General features: G+C 36.2%; 1 protein-coding gene across 17 annotated transcripts in view; it reads right to left on the bottom strand.

Moving 5' to 3' along the window:
• QKI (QKI, KH domain containing RNA binding) overlaps window positions 1-20,142 on the bottom strand; it is a 157,544-nt gene that overhangs the window by 48,712 nt on the left and 88,690 nt on the right. For all 17 annotated transcript variants that reach the window (XM_042025084.1, XM_042025074.1, XM_042025077.1 and 14 more), the window contains one exon: window positions 4,454-4,597. In XM_042025084.1, the coding sequence (XP_041881018.1) occupies window positions 4,454-4,597 (144 nt within the window). The remainder of the gene's footprint in view (window positions 1-4,453; window positions 4,598-20,142) is intronic.

The raw sequence follows: 20,142 nt of genomic DNA, 5'->3' as shown, positions 1-20,142 counted from the left end.
CAAACTTGCATGCAGAATTTATTGTGGCTTTTTAGATAGCTAATAAAAAAATGAAATCTTCTAGTATCTTTCAAATGTCAAGTTTTTGCTAGTTTAATTACAGAGCAACAAATTATGTACAGCATTACTGTAAATTATGTTCTTTTTCTTTTACTACGGCTAAAGCACAGTTAAACATTCTTAAATTCAATTTTTTTCTCTGTATTTTGCAATGGAATTTACAGCACACCAAGTTCCCAGAGTAAAAATTAAGACACATCTGAGTTTACTCTAAGTAGCTGAAAATAAACCACAATGAACATTTACAACCACACTTACATGGAAGGTATTAGAAATTTACTTTAATTAATAAACAAGCCCTACCTCATCACACTTGCTGAAAGCAGTCTTTTAGAAAGAAATGCTTTTAGCTTATTCAGCTGAAAAATAAACCACTCTACCAATACTATTGCCCCTTCACAATATTCTCTCCTGTTATATAAAGAAACTGTGTTGTATATAGGTGTGACTAAAAACAGAAACACCATCAAAACAGCTCAAGTAACAGGGACTGTACAGGAGGAGGACAGTTAGTGAATGAGGACATACCAAGCACCACTATAAAATATGCTCCAGTTTGTAAAAATCATGCCATATACAGCACATTTACTTTCTCATACAGCTAAATTTAAAGATATTCAAGACTAAAAAGTCAAAAATCACTATTACAGGCAAGATCCAAATGTAGGAGCAAAATGAAACAAGCTTCTACTGAAACATTTTTTCCTACCCATCATAACTGTAAAATTCTACATAGTAGTGGCAAATTATAAACAAAGTTAGACAGGGAGCATCACTGAATAATTCTGTGTTGTAGCTGTCTTCCAAGAAGATGGCAGCAGCAACCAAGTTAAAACTACAGCTGTCCCAACATAGGAAAAGCAATAAAAAAATCTGAATAACACTGTTTCCAGACCAACTTAGAACAGCTAAGTAGAAACCAAAAATATGATCTTTTCCTCTGAAAGGAAACATGTGAATCAAAAGGAAAAAGGGGTAAAAAGTATTCATCCATAATTTGAATTTTGTCATACATGCCTCGTCCTATACAAAGCCAGCTAGTATAAAGGTGAATTAGTAATTAAACGAGACATAGTCATCTGTAAAATGAAAGGAAAATCTAGATAAACTCATCCAGCTAGAAAGATTTATTCAACACCTCGTAGAAGCCTAACATTTCTGGCAGAAGAGTTCAGCCCTACAGCCCAGGAGCTCAAAGAACAACTTCAAACCATTAATGATGCTCTGATTTGGTAAGCTCTACTTCATTATTATGTATGTCCCCCTAAAAAGGTTCTGAGTTTTCTCTTCCGTTCTGCAGTGAACAACCAACCCAGAGCACCTTTTTCCTCTCCTTTGCAAGAGAACCACCCATCCTCACGTTAACTCTTGCAAATAACAAACAACTCTCAAAGCTCCCACAATAAAGAGAGATCAATGATCTGGAGGATTTACTTCAGAAGGAGGCATAAGGAGAGCACAACTTCATGAGATCCCTAAAGTCTGCAGACTGCTTTATTAATTCTACTTCTTTTTTAAGAAGAACATGGAAGAAGTAATATTGTATGATCTTGCAGGTCTAGATAAAGATCAGTATCTCACTGAACTATGGGAAGAGGAAAAGAATTAGTCCTATGAAACTTGCAGTACAGCCAAAAAAATAAAATAAAAAAAAAAAAGTTTCATGCTAAAGAAATGTAAATTAAATACAAATGAATAATAATTTTAAAAAAATGTTGGCCTTTCTCCTCAAGGAGAAAAAAATGGCTTGTTAAGCCAGTCTTCCTCAAGTTGTGCTTTTCATTTCTAAAGATAAACTATTTGACTGTACAACTATCTTGGTAAAAATGCAAAAGCAAATGAAAAGGGAAAATATTAATTCACATCCACAAGGAAAAAAAAAAAAATCACTAATGATCCAGATTCATAAATTTAGGAAACACACTTTAGTACTGAAATAGTCTCTCTTCACCCCAGTACATTCAAAAAGAAATCCATTTTAAGAAACGTGCCTATTTGTACACTGTAGCTAGAAAATGTAATTAGGCTTTTTAACATCTTGAGTACAAAAATAACTGATCATTCCAAGAAATTAGCAACTAATTTCCATCTCTGAACACTAGAACACTAGCACGTTTCTGAAATTTATCTCATAAACACAAAGCATTGTCACACTGTATGGCAAGAATGAAAATGAGTCTTCTCTCCCACATAGTCTCAAATTTTAATCAAGTTGGACAGTGATAGAACAGAAATACATTTACTTTTTTTTTTTCAATTTTGACATTTATGTGAAAAACAGTAATAGTAGCAGGTATTCTACCATATGAAAGGGAATTTACAATTTTCCATTCTTACATCTTGGAGTATCTTTATAATATTCCAAAATCCACAGTTTCACTCATACTGCTATAATTCACTATGATTTCCTTTTTTCCCTACGCTTATTCTGATTATTTGAAGGTTTATGACTTCCCTCATAGAAGTTTTCAATTCCTACCTTTTAACACTAAACTGAGTTTTTCAGCTCTCAAACTGCCTGAAGCCACAATTCCATTTTTTATACTAATTGAACAGATGCAATAGGTAGTACAAAACCAAGTTCACCTATATACCAATTAATTAGTATGTACTACACATACCTGTTTCAGCAAGGAGCATTTTTGAGAAATTAGAGCCAGCAGACCTTTAACTCTTGTGCAAGTAATACGTACCACCCAAATCTCTTATGCCTACGCATAACATATAAAGATGATAATGAAGTGAACTGACAAAGTGTATTTTAAGTGACGTTCTATTCAGACAATAGTTAGCCCTGTATTGTTATTTTTCATTAAAGGGGAAAACCAGTTATTTCTGTAATCAGGATTACAGTGCTTCCCCAACTGATTAGGATACTACCCGAGGCAGAGTGCTTTCAAGACAAAGAGCTGGCTTGTCACTTTCACAGTGAAAGAAGTACTAATGCATTACATGTTTTCTGGGGCTCAGAACACAACAGGTCCACAAAACAAGCACAACACAAACATACACAGAGTATACACACCAGTACTTCAGACATACTGGGGGTTTGTAACCTATCAAGTCATCCTGAAGTTGACCCTTCAGTCATATTATTCAGCAATAAGGGGGAGGTAGAAGAAGGAAGAAACACCTGACAAAATTAAGTCACACAGAAGTTCGGTTTTTAAACTGTTTGCTCTGCAATAGCTAAAGAATAAAACATAAGGGTTTCTAAGTTTTGCCAGTATAAAATTCTGACTATAAACTCAATCCTAATGTGCTCAAGGTCTCTTTAATAAAGGAGTAAATTCTGAAGATCTACTTTCTCTGTCTTCTGCTTTCAGAAACTGACAATGTGCAATGTCAAGAGGTCTAAATCACATTTTTTCATACCTCCTGCTTAACAGTCTACCATTTTTTGATAATTAAGAAATTAAGTCTCTCTCCCTATCTTTAGTAACTTTTAAAAATGTCTTCTGAATAAATCTGCTTATAGAGACTGCACATGTCACTACAAGTTTCCTCACAGCCAGCATCTATTAGCATTCACTAAGTACCCAAAATCAGTAGGCCATTTTAATACCACCTACTACTTTCTTTCACAAGATAGTCTCAATTTTCCCTTGTAACATGGAAAGTTTTTCTGCCACTGAAAAAGATCTAATTTATTCTTATCATTTTACAGGGGCACAAAAGTGGTGGTAAAAATGAGCACAAGATGCAAGTTAACGGCATAGGATGCACTACACAGCCACACTGAGCCACCTTGCTTTGAGTGAGAATGCAGAGAAGATCTAAGACAAGGGCTCTCACAGGGCAATTCTGGTCTCTGAAAAAGGATTTAAGTCATCTAGCTATGCAGAAGCCCGTTTAAGTTATCAGAAAATGAGAAACACAACCATTTTCCCATTTCCGTACATTTATTTTTCCCTAGTATACTGACAGCAAAGTTTTTTGATACTAAACCGTTTTGTTCTTTTTGCAAAATGTTTAATGTGACGATCTAAAAATACATGCCTTTGTTTCTTAAAATATCAGAATCATCTCAAAGTGAAACATAAAAGCATGTCATATTTCCCCAGCCTTAAAGAATACTAATACTGAAAGAAAGACAGAAAACTAGTGTTTGTAACAGTTCAGCATTGCCTTCTAAAGGTGATAACAATTTCCTATATCTGATCTAAAACAGGCAAAAAAAGACAATGTCTATTTAAAATACTACTGTGTCCTAAGGAATAATTCAATCTGGGATGAGACATGTTTAAAGATCACTAGAATATTACCAAATCATATCCTAACTTCCTTCTAGGATGCCACTCTGCAGGCTTACTCTTACACCTGTAGTAAATTAGCTGTATTTCAAAAGTACCTTCTGAAAATGGAAATCAAAGGCTTGCATACAAATACTTACTGCAGGTATCAGTAACTTTTTTACTTCTTCAACAGCCCTCTTCAGCTTTATTTCTGCTCTGTTTTGAGCATCCTCCACAGTGATAAGTACATGTAAATCTTCGTTCAGGTGTTCCCAGTTGGGCTTGCCTCGATTCTGCTCTTCCTAAAAAAAATTAAAACACAGAAGCTATGAAGGACTTACATTCTGTATAAAGCAATCACAAACAGTAGACAAATTCAATTCTGTGCATAATATGGACTTCATTTTCAGCAATGGTTCTTCATACTTCAGAGACTTTTGTATCATATGAACTTAGGCTTCAAACGACCATTTTTTTGGTGTTTTGGAACCTCCTACTCTATATTACACCTTTTACAGACTACAATACACATGCTGTTTCTTGAAGAGTACCTTCCCCAGCTGAACAAAGGAACAAGAAATACTACAAACACAGTATTACTTTCAATATTATTTAGAGCATTTCAAGACTTAAACAGGTAAGACATACCAGTGGTTAAGTAACCGATCTTTTGAAGAGAAGTGAAACAGACACCAGACATAGAAACTCCATCTGAACCACTCCAAAGGACAAGAAAGCAATTCTCCAGTGTTAAAAAAAGCTTTCAAATACTCATGAAGACAAGATTCAAAGAATAAAACACTACAAAAGGAACACTACAAAAGTTGCCATTTTCAAAGGAGAGCATGTACTGGATGAAGAGAAAAGCGGAGGAGATGACAAAGTTTTAATACTGAAGTTACAGAAGGGCAAGTGACAAGATGGTCACCATTACACAGGTACTCATCACATCCATGCCATTAATAATCCCAAAGATAAATCTTAGAAATGTTTTCAGAAAAAGAAAGCGTGCTAAACAAAACATTCTTAATGTAAAAAATTGTAGACAACAGAAAACAGTAAATTTAAGCAACACATTCAAGTATTCAGTCTTCCAAAAAAAAAAGAAAATGAAACACAACACAGAAAAAACTTCCCAACTCCTTTTTTTAAATGGTGAATAAAGCTAGCTAAATTTTCATGAAACCTCACTTAAATTTGACAATATTTAAAATATAATATAAGAAGTTAAAAAAAAAAAGGCAGGGGCTCAAAAAAAGGTTTATCACAATTTTGAATCTATAAAAAGGCCCGCATAAACAAACCTCACTTATTTAAAACTTAAAAAGCTGGGTATAATAGAAGAGCCTCCTATTTGTAAGATAAACCTTTGTGGCTTAACCACAATTCACACTTTAACTTTTTTTTTTTTTTTAATTGCAAATGTGTCTTTTTCCCCAAATTTCATGAAAAATTCCTCCAGAAAACCAGATACATTGAAGAAATGTACTAAGATTTAATACAAACAAATGTTTGCAGTGCCTCATATTCATATATACCTGAGGGAGCACTGTTCCTTAGAGTGTTTTATTTTTAATTCAGCTAAGTCTGAAATGTTTTGTGGAATAGACAAGGATTTTTAAAAAAAGGAGGAAAAAACCTGAACCAAGAGAGATGTATGAAAAATGTATGTAATAGAATCAGTACTTTGAAACTTCTTTTCACTGTGTATACAACGTGCACATATCCATCACTCCATTTTATCAGCTACAGTGGTATGTTTTGTTGTTTTCAGTGTTATCTTCACCAACTTTCTAAACAAAGGTGGCTGTGAAAATAGGTCTGCCAATTTCAGAAGCTGAAAACAGAGAGAAAAATAACCCTCACTACTTATGGTACAGAACATGACAAAAAGTGCAGCTGAGTTATAACATGTTCTCTGTTGAAATGTAATCTTTGAAAGAACTACCTATGACAAGGTATTTGCATCTTATTTATTCAATCGTGATCAAAACTCTACTCTTATTAATCAATTCATTATTTTTTTTAATCCAAAGCAGGAGTGACCTGTTTTCTTTTAAGATGGTGGCAAGCTATATCAATATGAGGTAATGTACAAAATAATATGTTACAGGTATGAAGAATGAGAGAAGGTTCCTAAACCAGCAGAGGGCAGAGGAAGAAATGTGCAACTATGCCTCTTCTTGCACTGACACAGTATTGGAACGGGAAAAGTCCTAGTTACTAACACCAGGTGCAAGACAACCTGCACGACTATAGTATCACAAGAGGCAAAAAAAAAAAAAAAAAAAAAAAGGCCAAGAGGAACAAACGAGAAGAAAGGTATCCCCAAGTAAAGCAGCAAGATCTGTTCCTGAAAGAGAAGGAATGCCCTAGTGCAATTTTAGCTACCACGTCATTAAACACCGCGCACCATGTTTACACATAGCGTGGGCAAACATGAAGGGGCTTTATGGTGGTGTATCCATTTCTCTCATAATGAAAATAATACTGTACAAAGTCTCAAAAACTTGTTTCAGATTAATGTCACATCAATTATTGGCACTGTACTCCAAATTATTCTGTTGCAGCATGACAATTTTTTGTTCAGTTTAAAAAGAGAACAAAAAGCTGCATATAGGACAAACACATGATACTGAAGATTTTTTTTACCCCCCTAATTTACTTTTAGGTGGAACGTGTTGTGTGCAATGTTTATAATCACAGGTACTATTAGGGTGAGACTTCACAGCACAAACAATCATATAAACTACTTATCAGTAAGATAACTGAAATACTATATGACTACGATAAGCTCTTCCACGACCATGAAGTGCAGTAATAAAAGTCCTGTTATTGAAAGTGCTATTTATTCAGTCAAATGGTAAGACTGAAAGAAAGGCTAAGAATAATAAAAGTTCACACTATGTTTCAAAATAAAAGAGAAAAGACAGAGTTTGGAATAGGCTCATAATTTCTTCTGTTCTACCTCGATGCACTGGGGTTTTGAATTCATCCAGTGCTCCCATTCTGTATCATGAGATGGTTTTCTTAGTGGGTTAACAGTTTTCTAAGAAACGTCTTTTTATACTAGTATGTATATTTGATTATTTACCCGTTCAGTTTTACCCAAATTGGGAAATTCGGGTCTTTAATAGCTCATTCATTCCAACAGAAAGTCAGGTGCAAAACATGTAACAGAGTTACATTCATGAAAGAGAGAATCTTCAAACCTCTTGCAGTTAAGAGCTACCTTTTTTATGGTACCTCGTTCTCCTTTTAAATCCTAAAATGAAGGTTTGGAAAAAAAAAAAATTTCCCCCAAGTAAAATCTTTATTTACAGTAAACTAATCCTCTGTGCAACAAGTCTTGAACACATCTTTTCTCAACCACGTTTTGTTATAGTAAAGACTGAACAGGTAATTGAATATATCTGGAACACAAGTAGGAAGGAATCTTTCTGAAGACTCGTGGAACATGGTCCACGATTTTAAGGGTTGGTTAGGGTTTTCTTTTGATATTTTTGGGGGAGAAAATAGCGAAAAAATGGGCAGGAAAGAATTACAGCAACTTGCCTTGTTGCATAATTTGGCACAAAGAAATAAAGTACAAGATGTGGCAGTCTTGAAGTGAATTGCAGGTAAGACAAACCAGTTCACTTCATAGATTCAGTAAATGTCTGGGGTGGAAAGAGATCCTGAACATCATCCAAACCAAACCCCTTGGTCAGGGCAAGGTCAATTCAAGCATGTTGCTACGGGCCAGGTTTTAAACACCTCCAAGGATGGACACTGCATCCCCTCCCTCAGGAGACCTGTTCAGTGTTCAACCAGTGCTCAGTCACAACAACAAAAAGCTTATTCTTAGGTTTAAACATGATCTTTTTTCTTTCAGTGGCCCAATTGCCCCTTGTCCTTCAGTAGCAACTGTTGAGCAATTCAGCCTAGTTGCCAGGTCTACCTACTGAAAAAGCAGTCAAAAGTAATAGAAATTGCCATGAGAATTATTTTGGGAAAGAAACATTTGCCACCGCAGCAGGAAGGGTATGCACAATGAAGGAAGAAATAGCACCAGGAAAATCAGAAAACCTAAGACTTGGGGAAAAAGAAATTCAATTGCATATACTCAAAATTGTATTACATACACAAGAAGTAATTGACAGCATGAAGTCTTCCTGCATCCCAGAGATTGTTTATGGAAGAATTATACAAGAAAAATGGCGACTGAAGATGCAGAAAACTACAAAGTAAAGTGATTTATGCCACAGCCTTGAGGAACAACAATATTAGAAAAGCTTAATTATAACCAAACTATCTTGTCTGCTAAATTAAAGAACATTAAGGACAACATAAATGGCAGATGAAATTTCACTGTGCTCCTTGTCTGGCAGAAATTTCAGTATCCTTAAATATACCCTAATTCTGTAGACAGATGTGCTTTCATTCTCTTGCCTATGCATATACACTCATTAATCCTCAGAACACCTATGCACAATAATGGAGTACTCAGTATTTATCTTGCTATTAGGGTCAATGTATTAGGTAGTTTAAAAAAAATATTGCTACAACTCCTCAAAATTTAGCTGCACAAAAAAACGTAGTGTAACTACAGGAATTTTCTTGGGGAGGGATTTAGGGGGAAGCAGAAAAGCAGGTAAAGCATGCAACTGACTTGAATCTATACAATCAAAACTTAAATATTAGAAAGGCTGTTCCATGAGGGAACTACTGTAGTCCAGCTCACTGTTAAACTGTATCCCGTATTTTCCATACATCTCACCATAACACAGTAACTTCAAGTCGTGGTTTGCACCTCCTGCACCTCAGGCCTAAATGGCCATTTCTATTTACATCTTCATCCCATCCCAAAGATTTCTTCTTAATTCCTCAACCTCTGACTGAACAAGAATGAGACAGCAGCTTACTAGCTTTCCACAAGCTATACAAAGCAGATGACTGAAAACTCTTCTAGAATAGAGTACAAAGTTAGGTTGCTTCCCTAGTCAATATGTTTCAACGTACTTCAAACCAACTGAAAGAAGTGTCAAGGTTGACTGAAATTGTTAGAATTATTCAAATGTTGAAAAAGGAAAATATCAACTGAAAGCAATCAAAAATATTTTATCATCAACTTTAAAAAAAACTTCAAACCTTATGTCTCACCCCAAAGACCTTCACAGTATGGCCAACTGACGAAAAGTAAGCTGACAAATGAAAAACCGCTGAAGTAAGATCCAGTAATTTCCAACTGTCAGAATGCCATTAAAGAAAAATGAAATAAACTCTGAAAAAAATACTACTCTAGCGTCTGTTTATTTGTAGGCAAAAAATATTAGTTAGACAATAAAGAAAGAATGAATGCAATGTGGTAAGAGTGGAAGCAAGTTTTCCACACAGCATTTTTTTCAAAAAGCTATGGACTATTCTATAGTATTAAAAAAAGTGCAGCTTCCATTCTATGCACTTTTTTCCACTCCGTCTCATACAATTTCCTTTAATGTAGGCCACTAAAAAGATACAAAACCAGCTCGGTACCAAGAGCAGGGATCTTTTGAAGTAAAGCCACCAGCTCAAGCAAGTGTTGAAAATTAACCTTAGTATTCTCACTCATTTTGAAGTGATAGGCTATTAAATTGTTTTCACCAACCTATTAAACAAGCTGCTCTCCCTACTGAATGACAAAAACCACAGAAAAAATAGAGTAAAAGGGAAGAATGTTTTCATATAATGTCAAATTTAACACTAAAATTAAAAGGCATCAGAATAGCTTTAGTCCTTTAAACCATACAAAGGTTTAATTCAAGTACACTCTAAGAACTTTAATTAAAATTATCCTAAGATATAAAAACCAGTATAATCACTCACAGCCACTTCTCACAGTCAAATGGAGCAGATAAGATGTGGAGAGAAGAAAATCCGCTATTTAGTAAAATTCTCACAATATGTTTTGTCTAATAAATTGTGCTGCAGGTACATTAAAATTGACAGTAGCTCTAGGCGAATATTTCTTTTCCATAACGAAAACATTCACACATAGATATCAAAGCTTTTAAAATAATTCAAAGAGCAGTTTAAAAGAAGGTGTGTGAACTAAAAAAAAAAAAAGCTAACATGTTGATTTTGAACAGTTTTGAAACAGAAGTTAAACTGAAAGGTCACAAATAACATCACTATAAATACATTCTAGTCCTGATCTAATTCTGGTATTTTTAAGTAAGACATGATATGTATTGCAGCCGTGCAACAACATCTGAATTACTAAGTCCAAGAGAAACACTACTCGGCCATTCAATACAGTTTACATCTTACTTTACCACCTTTTGTTGACACAGTTGAACTGGTAAAACCAAGTCAGAGGAATCTTAGAAGAATGCACTTTGCCCTAAAGTCATTCACTCCCAACCTTTCAAGAGTTGTCTGTCTTGTGTTGTTTAATGAAACTTCTGCTCTTGCAACTGTTCTGCCAACCTGAACTACAAAATTGTATTTTCAAGTTTTTGGCTTTTCTGCTGCAGAGACATCTCAAAACAAACATCCAGAAGACAGAAGGTTTCTTTAACATTGTGCAAGGAATAAACCATTCAGTCTACAAATAATTCCACATCAGCTGATCCGTATTCATGAGAGGTCCAGCCCTAATGAAACAAAAATCACTTGGATAATCTCTTACTGTTGTATTCCTGCATCCTTTCCCAACCAGTATAACAACTTCCTAAGGTTCACTCCCCTTGCCAGGCAGCCCTTACTGCTCCCACTAGGACTGGCCCCAGCACCACACCAACCTTTCAGACTACATGCTGATGCAGCAGATGCCTTCCCACTCCCCCCCCCATTTTCTGCCTGACAAGGGCATTTACAACCATAAAGGGCTACTGAGTGCCAACACAAGGTCAGTGCTGTAGCTGGGAAAAGGAGAAGGTGAAGGACCATGTTTTAACACGTAACTGCCCCTTAAAAGACTGTCTCACCATGTCTCATGAAACTATCTAAGTGAGATCCAAGTATGCACATGCCAGGGACAGAACACACAGTCATCTTTATTATCTGGTATGAAGTAACCTGCTCATCTGTGACGATGTATTACATGTATTAAATGCTAGTATTACAGTAACAGTTTGTAAATCGGGGCTTGCTCCTTCCATTTTTGCAGCTGAATCTTAGGTCTTGACAGGATTGACTGATAAAAAAAAAAAAAAGAAAAAAATCCCAAAAAAAAACCTACCCACCCCCAAACCCGTATTGGAATTATACAGTCTTGATATTAACATTTCAATAGAAGTTGTTAATTTCGATGAGGCCTGCAAACAACGTAAGTGCTTAGGTAAGTACCAAAAATAGAGGTTTTTAACAGATGAAACTCCAAGCCAGCCCCGCAGAAAACCAGTTTAAAATGATGCACTAATTACAGTATCTGTTTGAACAACAGAAGTAATTTTATAACACGAAGCATCAGAACACACTGATTGTTCTAACCCCTGCTGATAAACTGCTTTAATTGTGCAGTTACAGTCAGGCAAATTAACACAGACTTTCGTTCCTACTGTGTTTCTAATGGCAGCAGTTCACAAGCAGAAAGCTGGTGAACAAAGTAACGTTACAAAGGTGTGCTGAGGGAATAGCACCTGGTCAGGGAGAACATGGCAGCTTACGCCACACTTATTTCTGATCTAAGTTTACACCTATAGAAACAACAGATCAATTGCTTAAATTAACAGTCAAACACTTGTTGTTTTGATTGTCAAACAAGTTAGTGCTATTTGTCATGTCTTTAATTATAAATTATTATTGTACACTAAGCCCCACACCAAGATACTTTTGGATTGAAAAAGAGCGTGTCTTCCAGCACACATTAAACTAGCCAGCAGCTGTCAAACATTGTCAAAGGGCATTTATCTAAAGCATCTTTTAAGAACTGTTCTAAAAAAAAAATATGGCAGCATGAAGCAACCTAATGTTTAAATGACACAAGAGGATTTTGATTTTGTTCTCTGTCTCAAAGCCTCAACACAGACTTTGTGCTCAGGAAACTTCAAACCAGGCACCGCCCCAAGTTCAGATCTGCCCTGTAGTCAAAATGGTTCCTAAATGCTCCAAACACAGCCCTGGATCTTTGTAAAGCTGCTGCTTCCCAGCACGAGTGAGCGCGGCTGATCCAGCCCTCCGGGGCTGCTGACAGAAGAGGAAGCCCCTGTCACCACCGCAGCTGGAGCGCTCCACCCCCTGCTCCGCAGGGCTGTGCTGCGCAGGAACTGCTCCAGAGAGCCGAGCCAGCACAAACGTGCTCAAGAAGGGGAAGTTTCTGGGAAACTGGCAACAGGACCGCATCTCCCCGGGATTTTCTTCTTGCATATTTCTCTCAAATCTAGCAGTGTGAAAATAAGGTTTGTGTAACAAGCTGTACTGTCAAGTGCTATGGAAGTCCAGGAGCCTGTTAAGACTGAGTATTTCACTGTTGTGGGATAAAAGTAAAAAAGTTTTGCATGCATCCATATCCACAGGGAAATAAATGAGAATTTAGTACATGAAATGCATAGCATAAACTCAATACCTGGATATATTTGTTAGAGATGAATGCAATTTTCAATATTGATACTTAAAATTACCATGAAGTAACAAACTTTACCCAGGCAGAAGAGTGAGACTGTTCATTTCTCTGACTTTGGACTACAGGTTTTAACATGTTAATTTTATCAGTATTCCTGGCGTAGTAAACTTTATATGGAGACAGTTACACTGATATCCAAGTATGGTTTTATCCCCCTACAGAAAAGGGAAAAGCAGTATGAAACATTTCACAATACTGAGATTCTTTCTACACTGACCACTCACTGAACAAACATCAAATTCCCTTGAAAGAAAATGAAATACCAATAAATCCTGAATGCAAGTCTTCTTGGTTCAGAGTTAGCTTTAGATGGCTTTTTGAAGAGAAGTACCTCCATATTCTAAATCTCAAGGTAAAAAAAACATTTTTCAGTGAAGGCTTAGACCAACAAAACCTAATCTGGAAGAGTGGACACATTCCTCAGAGCATTCTCAGCAATCAGAAAATACAGACAGTAAGTGTATTTCAACTCATGACTCAAGTCCATTCATCATCAGTAACGAATAAAATTAACTTCAAAGTAACCTGCAACTGTTCTAAAATCACTTCTGCATAAACCTATTTGCCTCTGAGTTTATGAGCATTATTAATCAGTATAAAGCTGATTCCACTATTCAGCTTTAGACAGAGAAAGGATGACAAAAGTAAGTGTTCTTTTATATACCTTATTATCAAGCAGCACCTACGTACCACGTACACAGAGCAAATTACTCAATTTACTTAACATATTTTACAATTTTTATTTTAAGAATAATTAACAGGATGTTAGAATTATATATATGTAAAAGCAAACAAATCTATAATACATCAGTTTTTATGAACATGAAAAGGTATTTCTTAAAGCAGGACCAACATGTCACTAATATAATATTTTACTATATAATACTATTGAGTTTACTCTTTTAAGTACATTAAGACCCCTTTGTATATCTGAGTTTTTATTTAGGCAGTATTCCAGCTGTATTATGTTTTAATTTACCATTGCATTCCCTTCTATCCAGGAAGAAGACTAGGACACCAAGGTACTAGCCTTGCGAATGCATGCCTCTCTTCCACCCAAAAACTTACCAAGGTAACTAAAACTCTGCTAAAGTACATGCTGACAGGCAAAATAGTCTTAATTAAAAGGAAATCTGATGACCATTTTCCATCTGGGATTCTCAAACTAGGAGATCTGAAAGTGTTGACATCCAAAAGGACCTAATCTAATACACTTTCCAAAACTAACTCAAGGTATGGCAACTTCAAGAAATTTGCTTGAAGAAAGAAGTTGCAACTCTAAGAAAACACCACATAACAATCCAGTGGTTCATACATGGTCCAGAAAGTGAGCATCAAGATCCTAGAACTATCTCAGACAAAAAGTCATCAACATCACCAGGTGGTGTTCCAGGAGTGCCCTAATACTGGGACAGAGAAACACAGAAGGAGGTGCTTCCCACTTTGCCATTTAAGAAAGCAAATCACTGCCCAGAAGCGGAGGAAAAAAAAAAAAAGGGATAGGACTGGAAGCTTTTTAGAGTAGTGAATGATTAAAACATATGAAGAGCATACTGAGGTGTGTACCTTTACTTATAGCTTCAAGGTAAACATCCTAGTTTTTCATTTTTCTATTTGTATGAAACTTTTACTTTCATCTGTGCAATGAACACAAACGGTAGAAAGCATCATAGGCACCTGTGGTTCAATGATTTGGGAACTCAGGGAAACATCTGAGCAGTGTTTTCATATTTCAGAGTACTGTATTGTTTACAGTAAAGTGCTATTGCTATTCCTCAACTGTATTTAAGGGGAAAAAACTGTCTGCTCATTGGTTTCTCATCAGTTTTATTCTACACAGTATAGTACTCCCAAATATTTCTCTAGGAACTTTTTTTTTTAATGATTAAAAGAAAACCAAGCAAACAAACAAACCCAAATGAAAACCCCAACTCCAAAACACACTGTTCTCGACTCCACTTTGGAATGCCATTTACAGCATGCTGTATTTGGAAAACTGCACTCAATGTAGTAGTATTAGTCACTAGCACTTGGCCAAGTAAAAAACATAAAACAAATTTATACTTTTGTATTCAATGGATAACATGATCAGCTCCTAGGCCAGTAGTGTAATTGTACATGTTTTGAAACATTTTCTTTCCTCTTTTGAAGTACTATCATGCAACTTTCATCAACAGTAACTGCTACACATAATTGTGGCACCTGCCTTTACTGAATTTTAGCCATTTTTATTTCTCTATTCCATGTTTTATTTCCTCTGTCTTGTTTTGACTTGATTGCTGCTTCACACAGCAAACCTGGCCAAGATATAAACACTCCCCTCACCAGTAATTTGAATTCAGTGTTAAAGTAATCAATTTCTCAGTTAAACTCATCCACAAACCCCTGGGCTCCTGCTCTTTTATGACAGCTCCACGTATAAGTGACATTGAACAAACTGTAAGGGTCAAGAAGTATCAAAATAAAACCACACTTCTCCTTCAGGTGCTACTCCTGCTTAATCTAAACATGAATTCCAGAAACTGGACTTCATTTATGTTAAAAGCCTAAGAAGCAAAGCTACAGTAATTCATACATAAATTAGTGAAATTTCAATTTTTTTTTTTTTTTTTTTTAATAATCAGGAATAAGTGACTGGGGTTTTTTCCCCAAACTGAATTTAGAGACCTGTTAAAGAAAAGGAGGGGAATGAAATATCAAGATGAGAAAAAAATGTAATAGCTAAGTGACTTTTTGGAAGTATCAGAATAAACAGCTGCTAATACCCTGCATTTTAATGCCAACACTTCTAGTTCCTTCTTCTCAATTTGCCTATCATGTCCAGAGTCCCATGGCTCAGCCTTTGCTTGAGAATCTGACCATTCTGCTTTTAGCACTTCCTCAAGGAGAAGCTGCACATGCCTCTCATATAGATAAAAAATACAAGATATGTCAATAGGGGTTCCTCTGCATAAATCTTAGTGAAGGTCTTAAGGGAGTATATTGAAGGAAACTTCGTAAAATTGCAATATAATCCTGCCAACCCTTTGCTTTTTTTGTTACAAAATAACTGTAAACTTTTTAAAGAGAGAATTTTTCTTCCCCATTTTCCCATGCTGCTAATATTTATAATACACCATTACTAACCTTAACATCTTTCCTGAGACTGCTTAGCACTTAGTAAGAAAAGTGAAATTTCACTAACTCCAAATCTTTGCACAGAAGTATACAAAGATGTTCCTACAGACTATTTTTAACAGAAACTTACATAGAACACGTTAACATAAACTCAGTGTGCCAAGAAAATTAAAAAGCATCACCTCTTAGCCTGCAATATAATAGAAAAGTTTCAGATACAGTATAAAACCACACACAGAAGCCAAGTTTAAGAAAATAAAACCAAAAATTCTTCCCTATTTCCTCCCTTCCCCCAAAAAACTGAGGTAAAAAAGTAACAAGTTTATATTTTTTACTTTTCGTATGTACAAAAAGAGACCTCGGTTTAAGAACATGAAGTTACTACTGTTTCTATAAACTGAAATGAGACTTGTATTGTAAAATAAAATTATTTTTATAATAATATGTTGTTAGCTTTATTTTAGGACATTGTGATCTTTAGGTTTTTACTGTTTGTCAAAGCAACTAAAAGAGACACATGACTCAAACTAAACATACCTAGGTAGTAGTTAAGTAACTTCAAGTAACTCAAATAACCTCCCAGCCATAAAGAAACTGTTTTGCTCAGAGAAATGAGAGAAAAAAAAAAAAATTAAGAGTTGAAACAAACATTCAACACCACTGATTTTTTTAGAATGGTTCAGGGACAGTTTGGGGAGGGGAAAGGATAGAGTATATTACTTTAATACTTTACCTGTAACACTTTGCCAATAGTACTTTATTTGGGGGCCACAAGAATGCAGTCAAATGCAGGAAAGAGGCCATGTGCAGGAAAGCAAAGCTGTTTTTTACTGCTAGGACCAGGCTGACATGGTTGCAATGCCACAGCTTTAGCTCAAAATCTGTATCTTGCAATTCTTGGGAATGATGCTTTGTGATTTGGATGTGAAAGTAAACAATATCCAAGTTTTGACAAGAGCAGGCAGAGTCAGACAGGAAAATACAGGGCAAGGGGGGGAGGGCTGTAACCAATGTTACAACAGCTCTCCTATATAAACTGAAGTGCTTTGTGGAATCCTGACCTAAGTAATATATAGTGTATCAAGTATTACATGATAATACCTAGTATTTTTTTTATTCCCCTTTCTTGTTTCAGTTCTTGGGATGAATCTTCATTGGAGATTTCCTCAAAGATGCACTCCTGCTTTCTCTAGGTCTGCCAGGATAGCAAGAAGACTCGAGTGCCTAGGCAGCTAAATACTACCCTGGATTATTTAGAGTCAAAGCACCTCTTTGCCAATAAGAAAGCAGAGTGCTAAACATAAACCAAACCTTTTCATAAGCGGTTGCTTAAATGAATATTGACAACGTTAAACACAATGTCTGTGGTTATAATTAGAACACTAATCTTGTATAGTCACTTCAGAAAACGGGACGGTCCCAAATCCCAAGACAGAACTATTCTGAGTTTCCTTGTACAGAAGGTTTTCCTCCATAGACTCCAGTTTAACACAGCTGCAAGGGTAACCGCTCACTCCCACAAGAGAAGTGGCTCCATTCCTTTCTCCTTCTGTCTTCTTTGTACCAGCAGCAGCTTTTGCTGGGGCCTTCCAGAGCCAGTTAACACAGCAGCAAACCACTGCTGTCAGATTAGGTTTTGCCTGTTTAGCAAGCTGAACTGGCTCAGTGACACACTCCACAAGCAGCAGGCTGAGCACAAAGGAGGGCACAGGCAGATCTCCCTCTGTAGGAAGCTGCGAGCTGTGTCAGTCACACCTCTGGCACGATACACAGCAGCCCAGCAGCTCCCAGAAGGCAGTGAGGATGGGGAGCCCCTCGCTCTGACTGCCCAGTGGACATGCTGGCATTTACTAGTGCCACGTAAGTCAAATGTAATCTTACCGCAATACATAAATTACTATTAAAAGTTAAGTATTCTGAAAACTCAGTTTCCACTCCAAGTTAGGCCTGCAAAGCAATCACCTTCCCTCCACTTCAGATGCTACATCTCAGTTGCCTACCTGAGAAACTAGTACACTATGTCCCATTTATTTAAGCCAGGGTGTGTCAAAGAAAAAAACCTTGCCATTCACAGCATAGTGATTAACTCTAAAAAAAAGTTCATTTAGACATAAAGGTTTGCAATCTCAACACTCTTCTTAAAAATGTGTAATTTCGTAGGAGACATCAACCAGTTTTCAGCAGCTCCATTTCCCCTCTTCATCATACAGCAGTACCAATACTGCCTTATTACCCAAGGCCAATTTTTTTAAGGTTTTTGTAATCACTTAGGAGTGATTTCCACTAACAAATTATATAACTAATGTCACTCAGTTATTCACTCTGTTTTCGTTATGCAGTGATTTCTCCCACAGTACTATGTTCCGAATTTTCAAATTTGTAGAAGCATTAGAAGAACATCTTGCATTTTAGATTAGAGAAAAGCGAGTCCAGAAACGACGCATAAAGTTAATTCTGCAGTCAGCAGGTCTCCTGAAACTCTATCTGTAACAGAAGGGCTTTATCTTAGTGACCAGGTACTCTTAAGCAGGTGACTGCCTGGGGTTCTTACCCAGTGCTTACACAGTGGTTTGCTCTGCTCTAAACAGTGGCCCCCTCTACAGTCCACAATTCTTTCGGAAAAGATGGTCAAATTCTTTGATTAATGTAACAAATACTTTCCACAAAATACTGCTGGTAAGCACACATATGCCACAAAGTGGCGTAACTTCAGAGCATGTTACCAAATACACTGTGCTGCCAGATAGGGCAAGATGTTATTTACCAGTTAGAAGCAACTGGAAAACTGAATTTCATGGTCATTCTAACCCATATACTAACTTATTGGCTCTATAGCTAGAAAGCGCATGAGATAATTGCAATGTTTTTATTTAGGTTGAGCCTCCTTTCATACAGGTTTTCTGCTTGAGTTTGTTTTTCCCCTTTTCATTTTTTTTTCCCCTTTGAGGAAAGGGCTATGTGAGCTTTATGCTGTCTGGTTTGGATCCATACTATCGTAATACTTCCAAGCAGTGCAAAAACAATAGTGTGGTTTGTTGTTGTCCATTATTTACTAAATTTTTTCTTCAACAGTGAGCCACCATCAGTAGTACAGTGGTGAATGGAACAAGGAATATAGCATTTTATAAAGCACCACTGCTAAGTCTGTTAGATCTTAGCACATTTAACAGTAACAGTCTAGCCTTATGTTTTCCCTCTCTTTTTTTCTTTTTTTTTTTGCTGAACAGCAAGTTTACTCAAACTATAACAATTCACTCTTACAGTGATTAGACAAGCATATCTTTGTGTTTTAATCATTTCACTCCCTCCTGGAAGAGTTCCATTCTTTCGAATTTATGCAGTTACAACAATTACAAAACAAATCTATGTATAACTGGACAACAGTTCAAGACTGTATGGAAAGTATGGAAATGGAAACTGGTGGGAAAGATCCTAACGCATATTAAATAAACTGATGTCTACTTTAAAAATAAAGGAAATTTTGTCACAAAGAATACAGAAAATCGGATTTGCCATTGAGTACAGAATTGACAATAAACATTGGCTAACAAACTAGAGTCCTTGAAAGAATTCAGAACTCCTGCCTCAAATAATCTCAGCACACAAGTTTTCCCTGTATTTATGACTGAAACCTTGCACACAGTCTGTAATTACAGTTTCACTGCAGCAGTTGCCTCAAATCCTTGCTACAATTACATGGGATTTGACACACCCAAGCTACCACCTAGATAACTCAAAAGTGTGACCACTGTTCCAAACCTTCTTTATGACCAATTTCATGCAACTACTCTATTGATTATAACGACTGCAGAATGAGGAGTATTCCAGCACGTGCCACATGTTCTCAAGGCTGGATTAAAACGTAGTAATAGTCATGCCAGTTAAAGACTTTGCAGTTGAGTGCCAGCTAGGCACTGATATTAAATGGCTCTTGAGAATACCACTAATAATACATTAGGGAAATCCTTCCTACAGCACAGAAATGATGGATGTTCAGGATTCCCCCTTCACTGCTCAGGTAGCATCAACCCAGTGATCTTAAAAAAAACCAACCAAACAAAAAAGCCCAACACAATCAACAAAAAAAAAAAAAAAAAAAAAAAAAAAAAAAAAAAAAAAAAAAAAAAACAAAAAAAAAACAAACAA

This window comes from Corvus kubaryi, unplaced genomic scaffold (genome assembly GCF_017639235.1).
Source record: "Corvus kubaryi isolate FWS band 111438036 unplaced genomic scaffold, C.kubaryi_AGA036_p1.0 37266, whole genome shotgun sequence".
NCBI lineage: Eukaryota > Metazoa > Chordata > Aves > Passeriformes > Corvidae > Corvus > Corvus kubaryi.
This window is presented reverse-complemented; position numbering and strand designations above follow the sequence as displayed.